Below are 19881 nucleotides of genomic sequence, written 5' to 3' on the forward strand. Positions count from 1 at the left end.
TTAAAATCTAACAACTTTCAAAACTGCTTGCTGCAGCTCTGTCCTGCCTCTGTAGACCAACAGCTACTTACACTAATGAAATTAACAAAGTGAAACTTTGATTGCTTGGCCTCTGGTCACCCAGAAAACCTGGATTATTGCAAACTGTGAAGTGGATACTCAGAAATGACCAGCTGAGTTCCCACCGCTCCAGTAGTTGGTCAGTCCATCTCAGTGGATTTAATTCAAACAGCATAGTTGATGATTTGTTACAGGCTGTTAACGGTGTAGACTTTGATCATACCTGCTTTTACAGGACTTAAGTAGGTGAACAGAGAGACCAGGAAGAGGAAGAAGAGGGGGCTGTTAGTTACATCTTAAGGCATCGTCTCCTTTAAACCTTGGTGTTAAACTCTGCATTTGGAATTTGGGCTTTCCTGGGGTGTTTTATATATATATGTGTGTGTGTGTGTAAACATACACAAACACGTATACCTGTAGCCTCAGACACTATATTGTAGTCTTATCAGTGTTACCCTCAAAAGCTCTGAGTAGTAGGATGAAAGTAACTAGTTTATATACTCACTTTCCATAAATACCACTAGAACGTTACAACTTCTTCTACAGTTTCAAACTTCAGTTCCCACTATTAGAATTTCATGACACTTGCCAGAATGCTGAAGAGACTTCCCAAGATTAGAAAGCTTTAAACACTAGTAGCAGGAAAGACTGCGTTAGTGCCTTAAGGAAGAGGAAATCCGTGCTGTAATGTTACTGTGTGCCTGAACTTCTGCTACAAAGTGTCAGACGGACTTTCCTAACTATTGATAGCCCGTTAAGGATATTGTGGCCATTGTGTTTCGTGCTCACTGAATTGTATTGTGGTGATGGAAAACTTAACTGGATAGTGAGAGCTCGGATAAGAGAGGCAGTTTAGGGTAATAACGATCAGACCTAAGTGGCAGCTTCTTCGCCTGGGAATGAATGTGAGAGTTGCTTCTCTATAGCACCTGAAAGCACCAGGTACCAGGTTTTGCTGATGAGGGGTACTTCTGTTTCTTTCTAGTTAAATCAGTTTGTTGCTAAATAACATAATCTTCACTTTTGGATATTACAGCGATGAACATTCAGTTAGAGAAGTGATAGGCAGAGAATCATTCTCTGGGGGAACAAAAAACTGTATTACCCAAGGGCATTCTTTCCAAAACACATCCATGAAAAACAGGATGCAAAGTGTGTGTGCAAGTAGAAAAATAGCGTCTATTACACAGTGGAATTCCCTCTGAACGTGACAGTAGGTCATAAGGTACATAGCTTTACATGTTGACCCTCAGCGGGGTTTATTGATTTGAAACGATTGGCTGCTTAACAGTCCAGATTGTTACACTCAAATATGTTTATTTGGATTTATAAAACAAGTGGGAATATCTAGAAATTCTCATAGCCTTTGAAAAAATAAAATTTAGGTTTAACTTATTTTAGTAAGCTAATGGAGGAAATCCTTTTCCAAATAAAGAATTCATTTGCTTTCAGTAAAGCAAATTATGTTTTTTTCGCCAACAGTCTTGAGAAAAAGTGAACAGTCTGCTGTGGAAGCCAATGGACCATTAATGAGTGGGTTCAGAAAGCTATGGGGGTCTTTCAGAGAACAGTATGCTTTTAACTTGCTTTCTTTGGTGCCAGAGAGTATTCTTAAAGCAGCAGTTTCACATCCTGTCTCTTGTGCTGGCTCTAGTGCTTGTCTTACCCTTTCTGAGGCTGATCCAGCATACAGAGTTGTCAACTCAGTGTAGTGAAATAGCTCTGTTCGAAGGAATGCTGGAGGAAGGTGGGCACGCCACAGCTAGTGGGTAGGTCCTGCCCGTCAATTGAAGAGACCTGTCCTGTGCAGCCATCTGGAAGTACTCTCTGTGATAAAAGAATCATTTGTTACGTGAAGTAGCGGTTCTGGTTGTTCTTGTCGGCAGAGAAACCAGGGGCTCTTGATGTTTGCAGCGATACGTCGTTGCTCGATATGGCTGTGATGGAAGTACTCTTTATGTCTCTTTGTAGCATCATTGATGTGGTATTGAATACATGTTTCTCTTAATTCTAGGTTTTCAGCCTGCATGGACGAATTCAAATCTCTTTCGTAGATGTAAAATTATTTTTTTCTTTGGAGTCACTTGAATTCTTATGCTTTATGTGTAGAAACTGTTCTAATACTGTGTGAACTATCGATATGGTCACATTGTGACTTCTTTGTAGAAAAACATACGTATTTTAATGTTTGGTACCTTTTGGAACTTTTTGTAGAAATATATTAACTTTTGGAGATGTCAACCAAGAAGAAGATAGGAAATTAAGACTTGAAATTGCATATTTTCAGTATTCTTACATCAGTACTTTAAGTTGGTATTTTTCTAACAAAGATCTCTGATGTGTATCTGTTCCACTCTTGCAGATTTGCTGAATGGTGGTTGATAGAGAAATAATTAACAAAAGAGAAAATCCTTAACTTACATCTTCTATAAAAATGGACATTTTATGTTCATTTTACTTTAATAGAAGTAAAAGTACAGTGGTATTAAAGGAGGAGTAAAGGGAAGATACCACACATCTGTCAATAAGCAAATAAAATACTTGATTTTTATTTATATTTGGTTGTGTGTTTAAATGCTCTGGATAACCAAATGGTATTAAAACAGACATCTCTTCTTTAGAGGGAGAAGTTTACGCTCCTTTGTCAACAAAACATCTTGCAATCTTTAGTTGTAAGAAAATGTCAAAAATAGAGAATAAAGAAGGTGCAGGACCTATTGAAGTATTATTGAAATTATGAAATAAGAAATAGAAAATGTCTTCCCTCTTGTGACTGGACTGTAGACTGCTAAGTGGATGGCCTTTTTCAACTTAGGTAGCAAACTCACAAGTAATACCTATTTCTGTTTATTACGACAGGGTTTTTTCCCCTTTCACCAAGAGCACCAAGGAACATCCATGTTAGGTTCAAGAGTAGCAAATGGCGTGTTTAAGTCATTGTTGGACATTAGTAAATCTCTTCTGCTCAGCCTCCCTTTAACTTGTTCAAAACTCAAATGGAATTTTTCCATTTCAAAGTCTCCGCTTTCAGGAAGATTATCCTTAACCATCTATATGTTGGTTTAGTGATAACTTTTTTAGGCAAAGAGCACCTGTGCATGTAGTTTTACTGTGTCTATTTCCTAGAAATATTAAAGATATAAGATGACATGTTTGGGGTTTTTTATAACATGATCAGGCAGATAACATTCTTGTTGCTTTTTCTGGTGATCTCTCAGTCTTCATGTCTTGCATCAGATGAAATCTGTATTTCATCCTCTTTCAATTTATTCTGGCTTCATTTTGCTATATGGCAAAGTTTCTAGAATTTAATTGTATAATTTGTCTTGTAAATTTGAGTTTTTAAGCAGTAGTGTTTAAGCTTTATATTCTTGTCAGCAGATATATGCAGAGTCTGTCGGTCTGAAGGAACTCCTGAGAAACCCCTCTATCATCCGTGTGTGTGTACTGGCAGTATTAAATTTATTCATCAGGAATGGTAAGTTCTGTGTTTGTGGGTTTCTTAATATTTTTTTTTTTTAATAAAACACATTAACGTGTTCCAAAAACAATACTTCCTAAGTCTTCAGGTTAACTAGTAAGGAAATCCAATTTTCAGCAGAATCAGCAGAAACGTGTTAGCGGTTTTGATGTTTTTTACATGATGGTTCATGACAGTTCACAAAGAATTTAGTAATTATATATGAAAAGAAAGTACTGATAATTGTTTGTGTTTAGTACTACAGTTCCGCTCATATTTCAGCTTTATGAAAACTAAGCAGAAAAATCAGTATGTTGGGGCTTTTTCGTCCCACTTATAGTTGTGAATAAAAAGAACATCTAACCTCATAGCAAGAAATAAAAATACGCTAGTACTTTTTGGTCATTTTGGGCTGTATGATCAGGGAAATGCTAAAGTGAAAACTAATTCTGGTCTATAGCACACAGTCCTTTTGATGGTATTTTAATAGCCATTCATTCACAAATACAACAGTTCTAAATCTTAGGTGTGTGCACATGTGTCATATCTTGAAATATTGATAAGGATTGGTGTTGCTGGTGGATGTCCATGTCAGGATATATGCTTTGAGTTATTAGTCTTTTCAGTAAAGTACTCAAAGAATGTACTTTATCAATAATGTAAGTGATGTAATTGAAGAGTCGCTATTACTCGTAGTCAGCTTACCTTTTTCACTTTTTGAAACTTACTTGGTAGCCTAAATGGACTTAATAAACATGCTAATTTAAGTCCTGCTTGATAGTACCAATATACTGATTTATGTTTGAAAACAGAGAATTGGTGTGTTTTCCTTAATGGAGGGATAAGGCGGAGAGATGTAATAGCATGTATTAATGTGATCACTTTTTATTGCAGCTTAGTTCAGTGGCTTAAACACAGCAGAAAAGAATACTGTGAATTATGTAAGCACAGATTTGCTTTCACACCAAGTAAGTATGTTTTACTGCTCCTATTTTTTCAGAACTACTTTTTTTCCCCTCTTAGTATATATGAAGTGATTACATTTTCATTCAGCATGATAGATCCAAGCTCGTGTTTTAACTTCTATATTCTTGTTTGAATTGCAGTTCCTATGCATATTATTGCAGACTGTGTGAATTCTTTAAATAATGGATAATCTGGTTCTTTCATAATCTTACGTGAGCCATAAAAGTAGTATCATTCTGTACCTTTTCTCACTGCCTCAGTCCCATTCTTCTGTTGCTAATATTACAGCGTATCACATGTTTTCAGCTTCATTGATAAATTTGAGTGTTTGGAAGTCTGAATGTTAAGGTGAAACCACAGCAAAATTTGAATTTGAAAACCAGTTTTCAGTTACCTTTGAACTATCCAACTGTAACACTACCACATGACTTCTGTCAGTTTCAATTCAAATGGTTTTGACAGATAATGCAAATAATAATTATTCCACTTGCATTTCAGTCAAGATACAGTAACTACCCAGTACTACATTGCCTTTTATGTTAGATTCAACTAAAGAAGTTAGGCAACTTATGGTGAAGAATGACTGTATCTTTATATAGTTCCCAGAGGATTCTTAATTACATTTTAACCGATAGTAGTAGAAATAAGTGAGGTCCTTTGGCTTGGTGGCAGGCTAGGCTCGTTATTTAGTATTGCCAACTTATTGACTGTTGAACAGGTAAAGTGGTTCTTGTGCTACGTATTTTTCTCATTAAATTTATTTGTGCTGATTTATTCTTTACAGCTGCTGAACTTGGTTCTTCATGGTGCAGATACATAATTTAAAGTTTTTTAAACTGGCGAGTGTCTGCACTGTAGAAGCATGAAAAGTGTACTTTACTAGTTTTGTACACTGGTAGAGAAAACTGAGACTGAGGAGCCAGATGGTTTAGTTTATGTATTTTCTGTTCCAAAAATCCTGTAATCCACCTTCCTTTTATATAATGAACCTCAGAATTTTCCATTTCTGCCAACAATTAATTAAACACATTAGACCATTTTTTAAATGATCAGCAGTGAAATGTACAATATTAACTCTGTCTTACCACTGTGAGGAGAACAGCATGTTTTATGTTGATCACAGCAGTGCTTTCAGGTTATTATTTTTAAATGCTACAGAGATGTATAAGAAATGTAAGAGAGATGTCATCTGCTTGCAGGTTTTTTGTTAAATGTTTTTTAAAAAGGCATTATATTGCTTCTCTTTGGAAGCTTTGCAAATTAAGAGCGATCCCCAGTTCTGGAGCTCCCTACAAGCGAATTAGCCACTTTCAAAATTGCATTCTGCTCCTAGGTCCTCTACGGAATTTAGTGTGCAAGACCAGAAAACTGCATTTCCGTGATTTACTAGTTATTAAGAAGAACTTTCTAGTTTTGTATGGGGAAAAAAAAAGACAAAAATGTGTAGTGTTTTCCTCAGGATATAGAAGAAAGAGGATGAGAAGTTCTAAATGAGCTGCACTTTATATGTGTGTTACTATTGATACTAGAAAGCTTATTCACTGCCCTTATCAACAGAGGTGTTCCTGCGGAATTTTAATCGTTGACTGACAGCTGTTACCAGCACAGCTTGTAATGTACTTGCAGATTACGGACACATGAGAAAACATAATTGAATTACTGTGGCTTAACAAGTTACCATTTCTCGTAGGAGCCTTGAAATTGGTAACAAGGGAACCTCTTTCTTCCCTGTATTCAGCCTCCACGTTCAGCCTCTGGCAAAGGTCTCCTTACCCTCCTGTCACACAGTGGCCACTCCTCAGACTGAGCACCCTCAGCTGATAATGTTTTCTTCTTGGCTTTCCACATTGCACAGTGCTTTTTTTCTACCAGGCTGCACACAATGGTAGCATATGTCGGGTACCTAGCACAGATTCCTCCAGCCCTCTTTACCCAGCGTCTCTTGTTTCATTGTTTCCCTTAAACCCAACACTCACACAGTTATGGTTTCCTTAGCTTCTCTTATCCCTCTTTATTTGGAAGATAATTTGGATGTCCAGTCTGGAAGCTGGATCTGGTTGTGGGAGCTGGGAAAGTGTCACAGGTGCTGGAGAGAGAATGATAAGGCAGAGATGGGATTGCTGTATATACCAGTCATCCAAAACGAAGTTGGATCTGGCCTATAACCATGTCAGGTTTAAAGCACTTTCAGATAAGTTAATTCACCATGGGATGTGGTGGGATAAACGCATGTACATAATTACTATCTGTGCTTCAATGGACAGGCACTAAGTTGAGAATAATAGTGCAGTAATACCAGCAACTCCCCTTTTAGTTTAGTTTGGTTTGCTTGTTAAGGCTGTTGCTGTCATTCTGTCAAAAATGCTCCTTTGCTAGTATAACTTTTTGTGTATGGATTATTCATAAAATATTCCTAGTGCATATATTCTTTAAGTCCTTCACTATCTTTAAATTCTGTAACATCTTGTGACTTCTTTAGCACCTGAACTACTAGGTTAGTTACTGTTTGGAAGGAAGGAAGGAAAGTAGAAGGTTCAACTTGCATCTTGGCAGGAGTACAAAGGAACTGATTTTTCTTTTGAATAATAACATCATTCTCTAAAAATGTTTAGTCATGTAGGCAAATGACTCAAATTCCAAATGCACACTTTGAAGCTAAATTTTACATGTTTTAAAATTCCTTCCTTTTCTTCAGTTCTTCAGGTTATGAATTAATGCAACTGTTCAAAAGAAAAAAAAGCTTTGGACTTTTTTGAATTATGTCAAGGTGCTTGTTCATTTTTAACTCGCATGTTTTCTTTCTGAGTTTTTAAAGAGCAACTACTTTATATTCTTTTCCTCCCCACACATGCACTTTCCGTTGTCAAGTGCTAGGATGCACTTTTCTTGATGTCACACTAAACTCATAACCACTGACCCATGAAAGAAGGTGAGGCTGTATTTCCCAAGAGAAGATAGTTTTCAAAACTTCTCTGTAGAAGATAACATTAACATAAATATACAAATACGGAAGTAGACTAACCTGATCTTTGGCTGGAGATTGGGATGGGCTCACCCTCTGCTTCCTAAGCAGCTGCATTGCTAGTAAGTGGTCGACACAATGTCACAAGCTTAGTTAATACAAAGATTGTAAAATGGAAGGAAGCCGCATGGGTAGGATGTTCTTCAGTTTATAAATTATTATAATCTGAAATAAGCTTTTGATTTATGCATGCAAAGTTATTAATTCAAGGCTTGCATGCACTTGGAACTCACTGTATTGTTGTAGTCCTGGTTTGTTACTGTTCTTCCTCTTTCTTGTTACTTGCCACCTTTGTTCACGTGTAACTGTTAATAATGAAAGTTTGTTGGATCAGGAACTGTGTTCCTATGAATTGTTTGGATGATTGAGCTCCTAAGCTATCCTATAGCACACTGAGATTCTCCACGTTAAATACTTAAGGTTTGGGTTTTTTAATTAATCCGTAAGCCTTGATATGTTTTTTGATCATCTTAAAACCTGGATGTGACTAGCATATCTAGCTCAATGTGAAAGAGTTTGTGGTTTATAGATTTTTTTAAGGCAAAGAAAAATGAGTATCACTCTGACATAATTGTAAAATATTAAATTATATACTCATATTTTTAAGTAACTTATGCAAAAACCGTTGCTTAGTAATTGCACGTTGTTTGTAGTAACAATTTATTAAGTTCCAAACTTTTGGATCTTCAATTTTGTACAAAATGATCTGTAAGAATGAGTGACCCATTTTGTTGGGCCCGTCATTCGAAGTAATTAAGATTTTATTGAAGGATATAATGGGCTAATTTTTTTACCTGTTCATTTTGACAAACTTTAACACAGTAGTCCATAGCTTCAGCATTTCTAGAAAGACTAGTTTTGGAAAAACATAAACTTCTGAAACAAAATACTACAAGCTGGCACAGAATTCAACATGTCTGCTGCCAGCTCCAGGGTGTGGAGTAAACATGCAGTTGAGGTACATATGAGTGTCTTCATATGTTTTGTTAGATCCGTGGCTTGCATGAGAAGGGGTAGCGTTCCTTCTCCTTTTACCTTAGCAGTCTGGAGTAAAGTCTGTGTATATCTCAAGAGTGTAAAACACAGAAACATAGAATGGTTTAGGTTGGAAGGGTCTTTGAAGATCATCTAGTCCAACCTAAAGAATAACTCGCAACCCCTGTTTTACCAAACCAGTGCTTTAACCCATGAGCTGTAAAACACACAGTTTTTACTTATGAATTATATAGTCAATTTCATGATCAGCACACAAGGATGATTGAGGTGGCATATAAATGGCTTGCAAGTGTAATAGTAAATAGAAATATGGGTAAGAGGACTGTAAGCGTGGAGATTCTGTGAAGCAGGCTAAATGATAGTTTTACCTAATCAAAGAAAGATGTTTTGCTTTCTTCCACACTAGGCATGCACCTGTTTAGGTTGGGCAAATAAACAGCCTGACTTGTATGGGAAAAGAGTGAGAAATGAAATAGGATCCAGTTGCATTGTGACAGCTGTGGAGAAAAATAAGACTATTAAAAAAATTTGAGCCTTCATAATAAATAGTGGTAGGGGTTTTTTGATACAGCGCATGTCAGAAGGGTGTTGCTTTTCTAGTGTCTTTCTGCAGCTCTGCTTCCCTCAGTGAAAAGTAAGATGATGCACCATAGGAAGGGACTCGTGGGAGGCATGAAATCTGTAGGTGTAACATAAACCGGGAAAATACATTTAGGATCTTTATTTCCTTCTAGGGGGAAGATTTGCATTTTCAAAATGCTGCTGGCCAGTAACATGAAAATTACGGATAACTTTCCATTGTATTTCATACTAGTTCATAACGATCATATATCTGACTTCTCTGCAAATGTTTGCATGCTTCAGAAAGCATCCACTTTTTACCTTGTGGCGGAACTAGCCATAAATGGGGGAGATAAACATATTTAAACCTGTATAACCTGTTCTCATTCATTGGGAGTAAGCCCTTAGGAGACAGGGAGAGTCCTGGACCATTGCTTTGGGACTAGTTACACATTGCTGATGATTCGTTGCGGAGGTGGGTTTGTACAGGGATTCTACTGCTGGTCTGGAACAGGAAAGAGGAGCAAGAGAATTTCAGGATTAGGAAGAGCCTGGTGTTCTCTCTGTATTGGTCTTTTTTTTTCTGTTGTGCAGCTGGCATTTATAACTACAGAGAGTACCAGTGCTCCTGATGTTGCTCCTTCTTTTTTTTCTTCTTTTTTTTTCTTTTTTTAATACAAGCAATAAAAGAAGTCTGAGACTATCCAGGTTTGCTAATGTTTATAATTATCATTACATATTACATTATCATAACAGAACATACAGGTATTCAAAAAACCCCTGTTATTGCTCAGGTACTGCTCAGATGAGAGCTCCTTTCTGTACTGCCCATGTCATGACTAAATATCTCTCATATCTCCTTGCAAGGGAAATTGTGCAGACAGTATTGTTTTCATTTGGATTAAGTTTTTGTACTTTGAAAAGATTGGGAAAGTGACGTTAAATTGAAAGTGTGAGTTTGTTTTATTTCTTTGTAAGTTTGGTGGGAATTATAGCGTTCAGGTTCAGCAGATTGTCTGTCCCTATTGTGTTTTTCAAAGTACAGTTGTGTGGTGTTTGTACTAAATAGCCTCTGAGGAAATGGGAATGATGAGAAAGCTTCCTGTAATAAACTTAAAGGTATCACTTTGGTAAGATAGAGCACTGGGAACTTTTTTCCACTTTCCTGTTCTGGATTTTTTTGTCAGCTGAAATCTATTGACAAACTGTTTCCCTGAAAACTACTAATCATTATTGTCTGCTTTCTTCCTTATTTTTTCTAGGAGAAGTAAAATTTCTAAAGACAGCCTTGTGTTTTTCCTACCTTATTTGTGTCAGTGTAATAGCAGATTTTTGTCCTGAGCTGTCTGCTTTGGAGAAGCAAAATTAATACTTGTGTTCTTGAAAAAGTTAGGCTTATGGGGGAGGGTGGTGTGTGTGGAACAAAAACCCACCCCCAGAAAACAACCAGCCAAACATGGCCTGAACAGCTCAAAGAAGTTGAACTAAAGCTATGAAAGCTCCCTTACGCTCAGCCAAAGTCTGTTTGAATTTCATGCTGTAATAGAAAAAACTATGGCTTTAATTGGCCTCTAGTAGAGCGATTTTTATTTGGAGGAACTACGGTAAATAATGCAGGAAATTGGTTTCTCAAGCTGATTTAGGAAAGATTACTGGGGTGGGAATTAAGGGATGGAGGAAGGATGAGGAGGACAAGTGTATGAAAGGGAATGAAGAGGATGTATACCGCGGTGGCAGGGGTCAAAGCCTCAGGCCTCACAGTGGTAGTAGGGAGTGGATAAAAGGGGGTGGAATGTGGAGAGAAAATAGTGGTAGATGACAGGCACAAGTGGGGGGATTAGCTATGAAAATCCCTGACAGCAAGCTTCAGTGCTGCAGTGTGCTTGCACACCAGGGGTTCCTGTCATGCTAGGAATTTTTGCATTTCACCTACCCGAATACTGTAGGACATAGAAGGACTTTATCTTATCATCATGGTATAAAGCTTCTAGTGGTAGAAGCTTTATGTATTTTGAGGTGTGGCAAAGCAGAAGAAAAACAGCAGTCTCCCCCTCCATCCCCTGCACCCCCAGCTCCTGAAATCATCAAAAATCACCAAATTGTTAGAATTTGGGGGATGCAGCTTGTCTTCTCTGAGTGTGCATTTATTTGAATGCTCACTTGTAATCCTAAAGCCTTTAGAAAAATGAGTATGTAAAGGTGCTAACATTTATAACCACTTCAGCTTTACTGAGTTGGGGGCGGCATCCTTATTTACAGTCCCCTGTGTGAGTGTTCAGTAATTCCTGAAAGACGGCTTTTTTTTTAATTTTAAACCCTCCCAACTTCCCCCTAACAAATAAATCATTAATGCAGAGTTAGTTTTCCTTGTAGCCTCTTTTGCAGTTCCAAAGTGTTGATCAAAATATTTTTTTTTAAATGAAAAAAATAAGCTGCAAAGTATCTGCTGAGTTCAATTTTGTCTGAGTGATACCATAAATGTGTAACAAATATACTCTAGGTACGTATTCTCGTAGAACCCTTAACAAAGGTCTGCTTGTCTCCTCTCATAATTTTCCAGAATGTTTGTTCAGTGTGAGCTGAGAGATCGTTAGTAAGTCTTCAACTGGCATTTTCTATGGTACTACCAAATTGTATACTAAATCGGTTTCTGTAATAAGAAAATTGTAAATTGGTAGACAGTGTCAAAATATTTGTCCTGCTTTCAATTTACTGCTCTATGTTTTCACAGCTACACTTCCCTAGTGTTATATTTTTAGTCCCTTTTTTCTGAATTCCAGTTCCTTGCCAGATACCTGACAACTAAGAACCTTTGAAATTTAAAACCAGTTGCTACTTGTCTTATGGTTGCTGTTTTGTTGTTACTTTGTGTCAAATATAATCCACGTGTTGTTGAAATGCACCAAACTCTCCACATTCTTTGGCTACTCCTGCATGTTGATACTGCTTTTCTATGTTCTGGAGTTCTCTTTACAATACAGAAACTTACGGAAGTAACCCTGGAGAGAAGAGGGGTTTTCCCCTATAGAGGCTTCCTCTCTGAGATTAGTAAAAGGATGATTAGGAATGTAGGTAAAGGTAGCAGGGATGTTCATTAGAGAAAAGGGGGGATGCAGATAGATTGCATGAAGCTGTGTTTCTCAGAGTTCTAAGTCAAAGGATTGTCCATGAGAGGGAAGGAAAACTTGTCTCTAGTAGTTCTTATAAAAATTGAGTTCCCTTATGTAGTTAAAAGTATGTGAGGTTTTAAAAAATAGTCCATTAATTAAATGTGTTAAAGTCTTCAAGCTCAGCTGTTTCCAACATAAACATACAGGCAGCAATGTCTCTGTGCAACTCCTAACTGTAGTTTATCTTCTTTATTCAAATCTGTTATCGATACTGTGCATTACCACTTCTTGGCATCCATGTAAGTGTGTAGAAGCTAACTAAATGTAATGAAGTTGTTAGAGGTAGATGTTTTCTAATTGTTTGCAAAAGAAGAAGGCCTGTTGCTGTTTTTCTTGGCTTTTGAGTAGAGATAGGTTTATGTAATATATAGCTGTTGAATTTAAAAAGTCAAGAAAATGTACTATTATGAAAATGTCTATACAGGCTGAGAGATTTGCATCGTATTCTGTAATAGGAGTGACCTTAGAAGAAATCTTGCATGGTATGAAAAAAGATATCTATTGAAAGTAAAAGTCATTCTGTGTAAATTTCAATGTCTGTAGATACTTAATCAGTTCCCTTCAGTTTTCCTGTCTGTGTGGTACTTTCATTTTGCTGATTCTTTTTTTTTTTTTGTGCTGTTGGATAGCAAGTGGAATCTAAATTATCTAGCACAAACAAATTGACAGTATGCAAAATTGCTAATTGCTCTTGTTCCTTGTGCTCTTTCCTTGAACTAGGTTTATAAGTAACAGACAGGGGTATCTTTGAGGTAGTGCTAAGTGGGAGGGCTACTGAATTTAGAATCTGCTTTTGCTTGCAGGCTTGTGCTTATTTTGAGATAATCAGAGTTTACAGTTGATAAAGCTGTTAAGAAAACTTCTCTAAGTCAAAAACTAGCATGGATTTTATTAATTTTCCCATTCCACTCAGTACACAATGTAACAAATATGTGGATGTGAAGTTTTTTTGTTATTTGTTTGGGGTCATCTCTTGGGAATCTATAAAATATGCTTATTCTTCTAGTAAGCTTTTGTCAAATACAAGCATTTTGTAGTTGGCAGGACTTTTACATAAATGCTTCTTTAAAGGAAGAACTGTTTCATAAGTGCCTTTTCTACACAGTTTATTCCCCAGATATGCCTTCACGGCTTCCAATCCAAGACATCTTTGCTGGACTGGTTACGAGTATTGGCACAGCAATACGATACTGGTTTCATTATACACTTGTGGCCTTTGCATGGTTGGGAGTAGTACCTCTTACTGCATGTAAGTATTAATTTTTTGTACTGTAATGCTCTTATAGGCAGGAAAATATGTCACTTCCTGCAACAAAGTTTTGTGAAACCATTGTTGGTTTATTTAATAAAATAAATCATAAATTCAAAGACATTATTTCACTTATTTTCACTTGGAGGTTCTAGCTATTTGACTCTTAAGCCAGTAGTGCAATGCAGGAAGGTGTTAAGAGATAGGAGAAAATGCATAAAAGGGCTTTTAAACTACTTATTCCAGTACACTTATTTTCTTGGAGGTTCTAGCTATTTGACTCTTAAGCCAGTAGTGCAATGCAGGAAGGTGTTAAGAGATAGGAGAAAATGCATAAAAGGGCTTTTAAACTTCTTATTCCAGTAAAATGCCTCTTTTCAGTTATCGTCTTTGAAATCTACATGGAAGTTTTTATTTGATATCATATATTAATATTAGATTAGAAGAATTGTCCTGTTTTTTTCTAACCATCTATAAATGAAAGTGCAGCATTTTTTAGTACGAAAAGTTAAATTCCTTTATAGTCATACATAAATTGATTAGTAAGACTCTACTACTATAAGTAGTAAAGGAATTGAACAGAAAAAGAGAGCACACATTTAAATTACTGTAGTATCCAGTTTGAAATTCACTTTTCAAATATAAATGGAAAGAGAACTATTGATGTTTCAACAAGCTAAAAATATAGAGAAGATGAAAAAAGACGAAAGGGATATAGTGTTCAGTCACGGAAATGATTGGAAGTGCATCTTTACAAACAGTAATATACCCCTTGAACAGAAGGGCAGGGAGCCAATAAATGCATCTCCCTAGACAGTTTGTCAATATGTTCTGTGCTTTTATTTGTAGCTGGCACTGGCTTAGTTTGAGAATAGCACAATACTGGCATCAGCTGTAAAAGAGCGATCCTGTTTCTGCAGCCTGTCCTTCCTGTGCAAGAAAAAGAGCTTTTCTGGGCATGGAGTAAACGATTTACATTGAAACTAAAATATATTTTAAATTTCTTCCTTGGGTTTTTAGATGAATCTTGGTTTTCTACCATTGTCTTTCGAAATGCAAATGTCGTACACTTTTCTTACTAAAACTTCTAAAGGACAGCAAAATCATATTCAATAGATTAAGGTAGTTATGTTTCATAACTGTCTGAAAACCTGATGCTGGCTCTTCAGTAATACTGAAATGTTACCAGAAGTCACCACCTACAACTTAGTTCTGGGTTTTTTGGTTTTTTGTTTTTTACAAATGTCATTTTTGGTTTTTAATACTCATTTACTAAGCCAACATAACTGACTTATGATTTTGATTTATGAGTGACTGGTTTTTTTACTTTGTCTTAATTTCTGTTTCTAACATTGTACATGTACCCCTGTTTATGGATTCCTTTAAGAATTAATGTACTGTGAAGGGCAACATATTTGCACAGGAAGATATCCAATGTGATAAAGCCATTCAGTCGAACAAACCTTGAAAAATCCATTTACTTTGGAAATCTGTCAGGATCTGTCTCATGGATGTGATTTTGTGTAGGTCTTGTCTTGTTACATTAAATGCCTTTAATGTAATCTTTAATTTTCTGTAATACATAAATACTTTTTAGTGTAATCTTTTGCCTTCCCTGTTTCTGTCATATGGCTCACATAATTGTGTAGCTGGCTTCACAAGGAAGTATTCTTCTCATTATTCTATATCTGGAAGAAAAAGGTGCAGCATAAAAAACTCATCAAACATACCAAAGGAGATGTATGGTTGAATAAATCTGTCTTCCAGATTAACGTGCTAATCATGCAGTTATCCCATTGTGGGATAAATTCTACATTCTTTTTTTGTAATTTCACTTCTTTATTGTATACCCATCTTATATAGTTGAGTAAAAGGAATTTATCTCTCTGTGCATACCCTCAGCCTAATCCCAGCAGGCTCTGATATGCTGTTGCTATTCTGTTAGCACAAAGCATATTTACATTAGTGGATGAAAAAAGCTAGTTATACAATTTGCTATGATCTGTTCAGAGAAGTAGGATTAACTGGGCCAATTTAATCTAAAGTGGTTTTATTCTCTGTGATAATTCTATTTAGCTGCATGGTTCCTAGAGTGAAATACCCAAGGTACCTGTACAGTACGTGGGGTAAGAAAGAGGTGTACACACTGAGTAAAGTGAATGTGTACACTAAGGCAGTAGGAAATGCTAGAGTGGGAGTTGGGTTGTCTGAAGTGCTTCCTTTACCTCAAATTTTAGAAATCACTGTTCACACACCGATATGGCACATGAATGTATTTTTATGGAGTGATTCAGTTACCATTTTTAAAAAAAAGCAATATAGCTTTTTATTATAAAAGCAATTATAGCTTCTATAGCCAAGAGAATGGTTGTATACATGTTTCATGTAATTGTGTAGTGGTTAAAATTGTAGAGATGTGTAACAGAACTACTTAAATTGGCATGAGTAAAGTATGAGTGGAATTGTGTATGTGAGCATCAGAAGAACCAGCAGAAGAATGGCTAAAAGGAGTATTTGCTGTTTGCCAAAGAGCACTGTATATGTGATTTCATTCAAATCAAGAGGAAAAACCAACAGACTAAATATAAGGTGTCAAGAAGATGAAGAACAGGGTTGGAGTTATAAGATGTACAGATAAGGAAAACAGAAGAACTGTGAATTTTGCCTCAGGCTTAAGAGGGATGAAACAAAACAATGAGGCAAAGATCCCAAATGGCATCCAGTCATGAAGAGTATGAAAGGCAAGTCTAAAATCAGTTCGTAAATGCCAGTGGAGAAGAATCAAGAGATATGATGAGGATTACTAGCTGATGTTCTTTGTCTTCAGTGTTGCCCGCAAGTGATCCTGTCCAGACCACTTGGGCATACATGTCTTAGTGCTTGTATGAGACTGAGCAAGTGAAATGCATAGAGATCAGTTTGCTTAGAGATTTTGTGTAATAAAATCCCCTTCCTATTCCATAAAATCTCACAATGAGTTTTGTTACACTGGTTTCCTACCAATGTAGTGTAATCAGGAGTTATAAGGCTTGCATTCTTTGACCTTTTTAGCCTGGCAGAGTTCACAGTGGTATCTTGCCCCTTTGAAGTTCCCCCACCATGTAGCTAGATACTAGGCAGAGGCAAACTATTGAAACTCACTGGCAGCAGAGGATCGGTATCATCTTGCTAAATTTGATTCAGTGACTGTTCAGTATAAAATGTGGAAGTAGTACTGACTACAGTGAGACCAAACATTTTCATTAGATCTGCTACAGCCATTGTCTCTTGTGTTCTAACTTTCTCTAGACCTTTGAATTTTGTATTACTATTTTGTATTACTTTCTGCCCAATGTCAGAACTTCAGTGGGAGAGGTGGATTGCACTGGGGGTATAAGTGTTAACTTCTTCCAAGTGCTAGATTATGTCTTATATAAGATGAGCATAAACAGTAGACCTTTGGGGCATTTCTGGTGGATTGATTCATGAGATGTAGAAACATAAACTTTTTATAAGGTTTAACCAAGAGGTAATAACTGAGCTATTTATTCTAGGTCCCAGAAACCATAGTGTGCCAGTGTATACTTGGGTACCTATGCCTGCCTAAAGGGTGGAATGAGAATCTTAAGAATTGCATTTCTGGGTATGGGTGCCTTAATTCTTCCCTCATGCTATTCTGAGCATCTGTGTCATCTTCCTATGGATCTGAACCTAATTTTCTGAAGTAGACTATAAACACTGATAACCTACTTTTAAGACTATGTGACTGAAGAATCGTGGTAAAAAGCTAACATTAACTAGCATCAAGTAATAATCCATAAAACAATTATTTAAAACAGATAATGAAATGGTGAGGCTCCTTGCTACAAGATATCATAATATCAAAAGTTTATACGGGGGGAAAAAATCCATCAAGGATTAATTAGCACTGAGATACTATGGCACAGGAACTGAGCTGCTTTGCATGAAGCATATGAGAATGTACTGAGGAAGTATTGCTGCAAGTATCTTTGACCTGTTTCCATATTATTCCTTAGGCATCTGTTGGCGTGACCAGTGCTGGAGACAGGTCTAGATGAATCTTGGGTCTAACCTAGTATGGCAGTTCTTACACTTTGACTGTATATTTTATCAAGAATGTTCAGCTAAAATAAATACAACTTTGTTCCATGTGGTTTTGTATGGTCTTAAGTTCTGTTAGTTCACTGGAAGTTGAGATTTTTTTTTCCTTGTCATAAATTTAGTTAGGGCACCAGGTGAAAAGAGGGTACCTATGGTCCTTTCCAAGTGAGGCTATAACCAAAATTGAATTTATACCACACTTCTGTTTCTTCACGCAGGTCGTATCTACAAGTGCTTGTTTACTGGCTCTGTGAGCTCACTACTGACACTGCCATTAGATATTCTGTCAACGTAAGTACTTAAACAGTTTGATACAAATAACTTTTCTAGTCAGATTGCCGTGAAAATGGTTGCTTTGGAACTTAGTGTCCCTTTCTTCCAATTATGCTTGTTATCTTCCATCATCTTATACGAGCAGCTGCCCGTTACCCTTTGCATAACAAGATGTATGGCCAACAGTATACAGTAGAAATTATTTCACTTCAAAGTTCTGTTATTCAGGATCTTTGGAGATGGAAAACTGACTTTACAAAATGGGCCCTGGTTAATTAAGATTTGTATTTGATGTCAAGGAAACTTACGCTGCAAAGTTACACTTAACTTAGGAAATTAATTTCCTACAGTTTAAATCAGATGCCACACAGTAGACTATTAATATATATTGCTAATAATATTAATGTCACATTCTGTTTGCTTTGTTACATTTACATATTTTGAATTTAATTTTATCCATCTTGAGCCTCTTACGTGATAGGGATTTTTTTTTATCAGGTTGCCTTCTAGCTGGCACAATTTAATTTTCCATCTTGAGCCTCTTACGTGATAGGGATTTTTTTTTTATCAGGTTGCCTTCTAGCTGGCACATAGATTTTGATGCTTCAGTCACCATATCCTATTGAATACTGTCTATCTTTGTCTTTTTTAAATCAATATTACTTAAAGAATCAGTAAATACCAACACAACAGAGTTTCAGGTTGGTTCTTTTTTTCATTATCTTGAACCTGAGGAACTGAAACTCAGTTTGAGTAGAATCAGTTGCAAGTCAAGCAAATTTTGAATGAATGTCCTGCGTGGTTCAGCTAAGTCATCTCAGTTGGGCTATTTGATTTGAGACATCAGGTCATGTTACGTTTAATTAATTTTTATTAATGGAGGGAGATGCTTGCTTGAGATGAATAACAGTATTTTTCCTGTTATCTCCCTGTAAGTGTAGATTTTATTTTTATTTTTGTGAGAAGAATCTGAAACAACTGAACGTAGAGCACCTCGTGTCTTTTACAGTTTAGGGAGAAAATAAAGGACTCAAGTATGTGTCAGATTTTAATGGCATGTGAAGCTGTGCTTTGACATGTATTTCTTTGGCAGAGTCAATTTTAATAGCATCTTGTGTCATCTTTTCATTTTGGACTTCTTGTCCCCATGGTATTCACTGTGTTGTGCAGGCACAAGTGTTCGTGCAGCTGCATGGAGAGCCAGACTGATAGTTCGTTGGGGATGGCAGAGTACTGTGGTGGCATATTTCTTACTTATTTTAAAGAACATATTGTAGTTGGTTACCTGAGCAAGCTCACTGTGGTCAAGGAGTAGTGCACGGGTGGAAACAAGTGGGAGGGTGTACCTGGAATTAGGGAAGGGGGTTGCTTAAGCCAATTTAAGTACCTCTTGCATTGCATGAAATCCTAGTTTCAGTTGGCTAACTGAACTTTGTTTTGCTGCTGCTTTACAGTTATGTATGACTTGATAAGTTAGGATTTTTAAAGTATAGAGATAATATCTGAGGTAAAAGACTACCCAAAATGTAGAGCAATCGAAGGCAAACCCTGCAGTTCCATTCTTTTGGTTAAGGTAGCTCAGCAGATAAAATGTTTCGGTGGACTGGATTTCATAGAATCATAGAATCATTGAGGTTGGAAAAGACCTCTAAGATCATCGAGTCCAACCGTCAACCCAACGCCACCCCACCCACTAAACCACGTCCCTAAGTGCCTCATCTACACATCTTTTAAGTACTTCCAGGGATGGTGACTCAACCACTTCCCTGGGCAGCCTGTTCCAATGTTTCACCACTCTTTCAGTAAAGAAATTTTTCCTCACGTCCAATCTAAACCTCCCCTGGCGCAACTTGAGGCCATTTCCTCTCGTCCTATCACTTGTTACTTCAGAGAAAAGACCAACACCCACCTCGCTACAACCTCCTTTCAGGGAGTTGGAGAGAGCGATGAGGTCTCCCCTCAGCCTCCTTTTCTCCAGGCTAAACAACCCCAGTCCTCAGAAGACTTGTTCTCCAGACCCCTC

General features: G+C 36.8%; 1 protein-coding gene across 1 annotated transcript in view; it reads left to right on the forward strand.

Moving 5' to 3' along the window:
• The first annotated feature begins 1794 nt into the window (after positions 1–1794).
• Positions 1795–19881, forward strand: part of MARCH6 (membrane associated ring-CH-type finger 6) — a 55477-nt gene continuing 37390 nt past the window's right edge. The window contains exons 1-5 of the mRNA XM_009276985.1: positions 1795–1807; positions 3442–3538; positions 4415–4488; positions 13341–13484; positions 17804–17876. Coding sequence (XP_009275260.1) covers positions 1795–1807; positions 3442–3538; positions 4415–4488; positions 13341–13484; positions 17804–17876 — 401 coding nt within the window. The remainder of the gene's footprint in view (positions 1808–3441; positions 3539–4414; positions 4489–13340; positions 13485–17803; positions 17877–19881) is intronic.

The sequence above is a fragment of the Aptenodytes forsteri genome, unplaced genomic scaffold, assembly GCF_000699145.1.
Source record: "Aptenodytes forsteri isolate BGI_AS27 unplaced genomic scaffold, ASM69914v1 Scaffold322, whole genome shotgun sequence".
NCBI classification, from domain to species: domain Eukaryota; kingdom Metazoa; phylum Chordata; class Aves; order Sphenisciformes; family Spheniscidae; genus Aptenodytes; species Aptenodytes forsteri.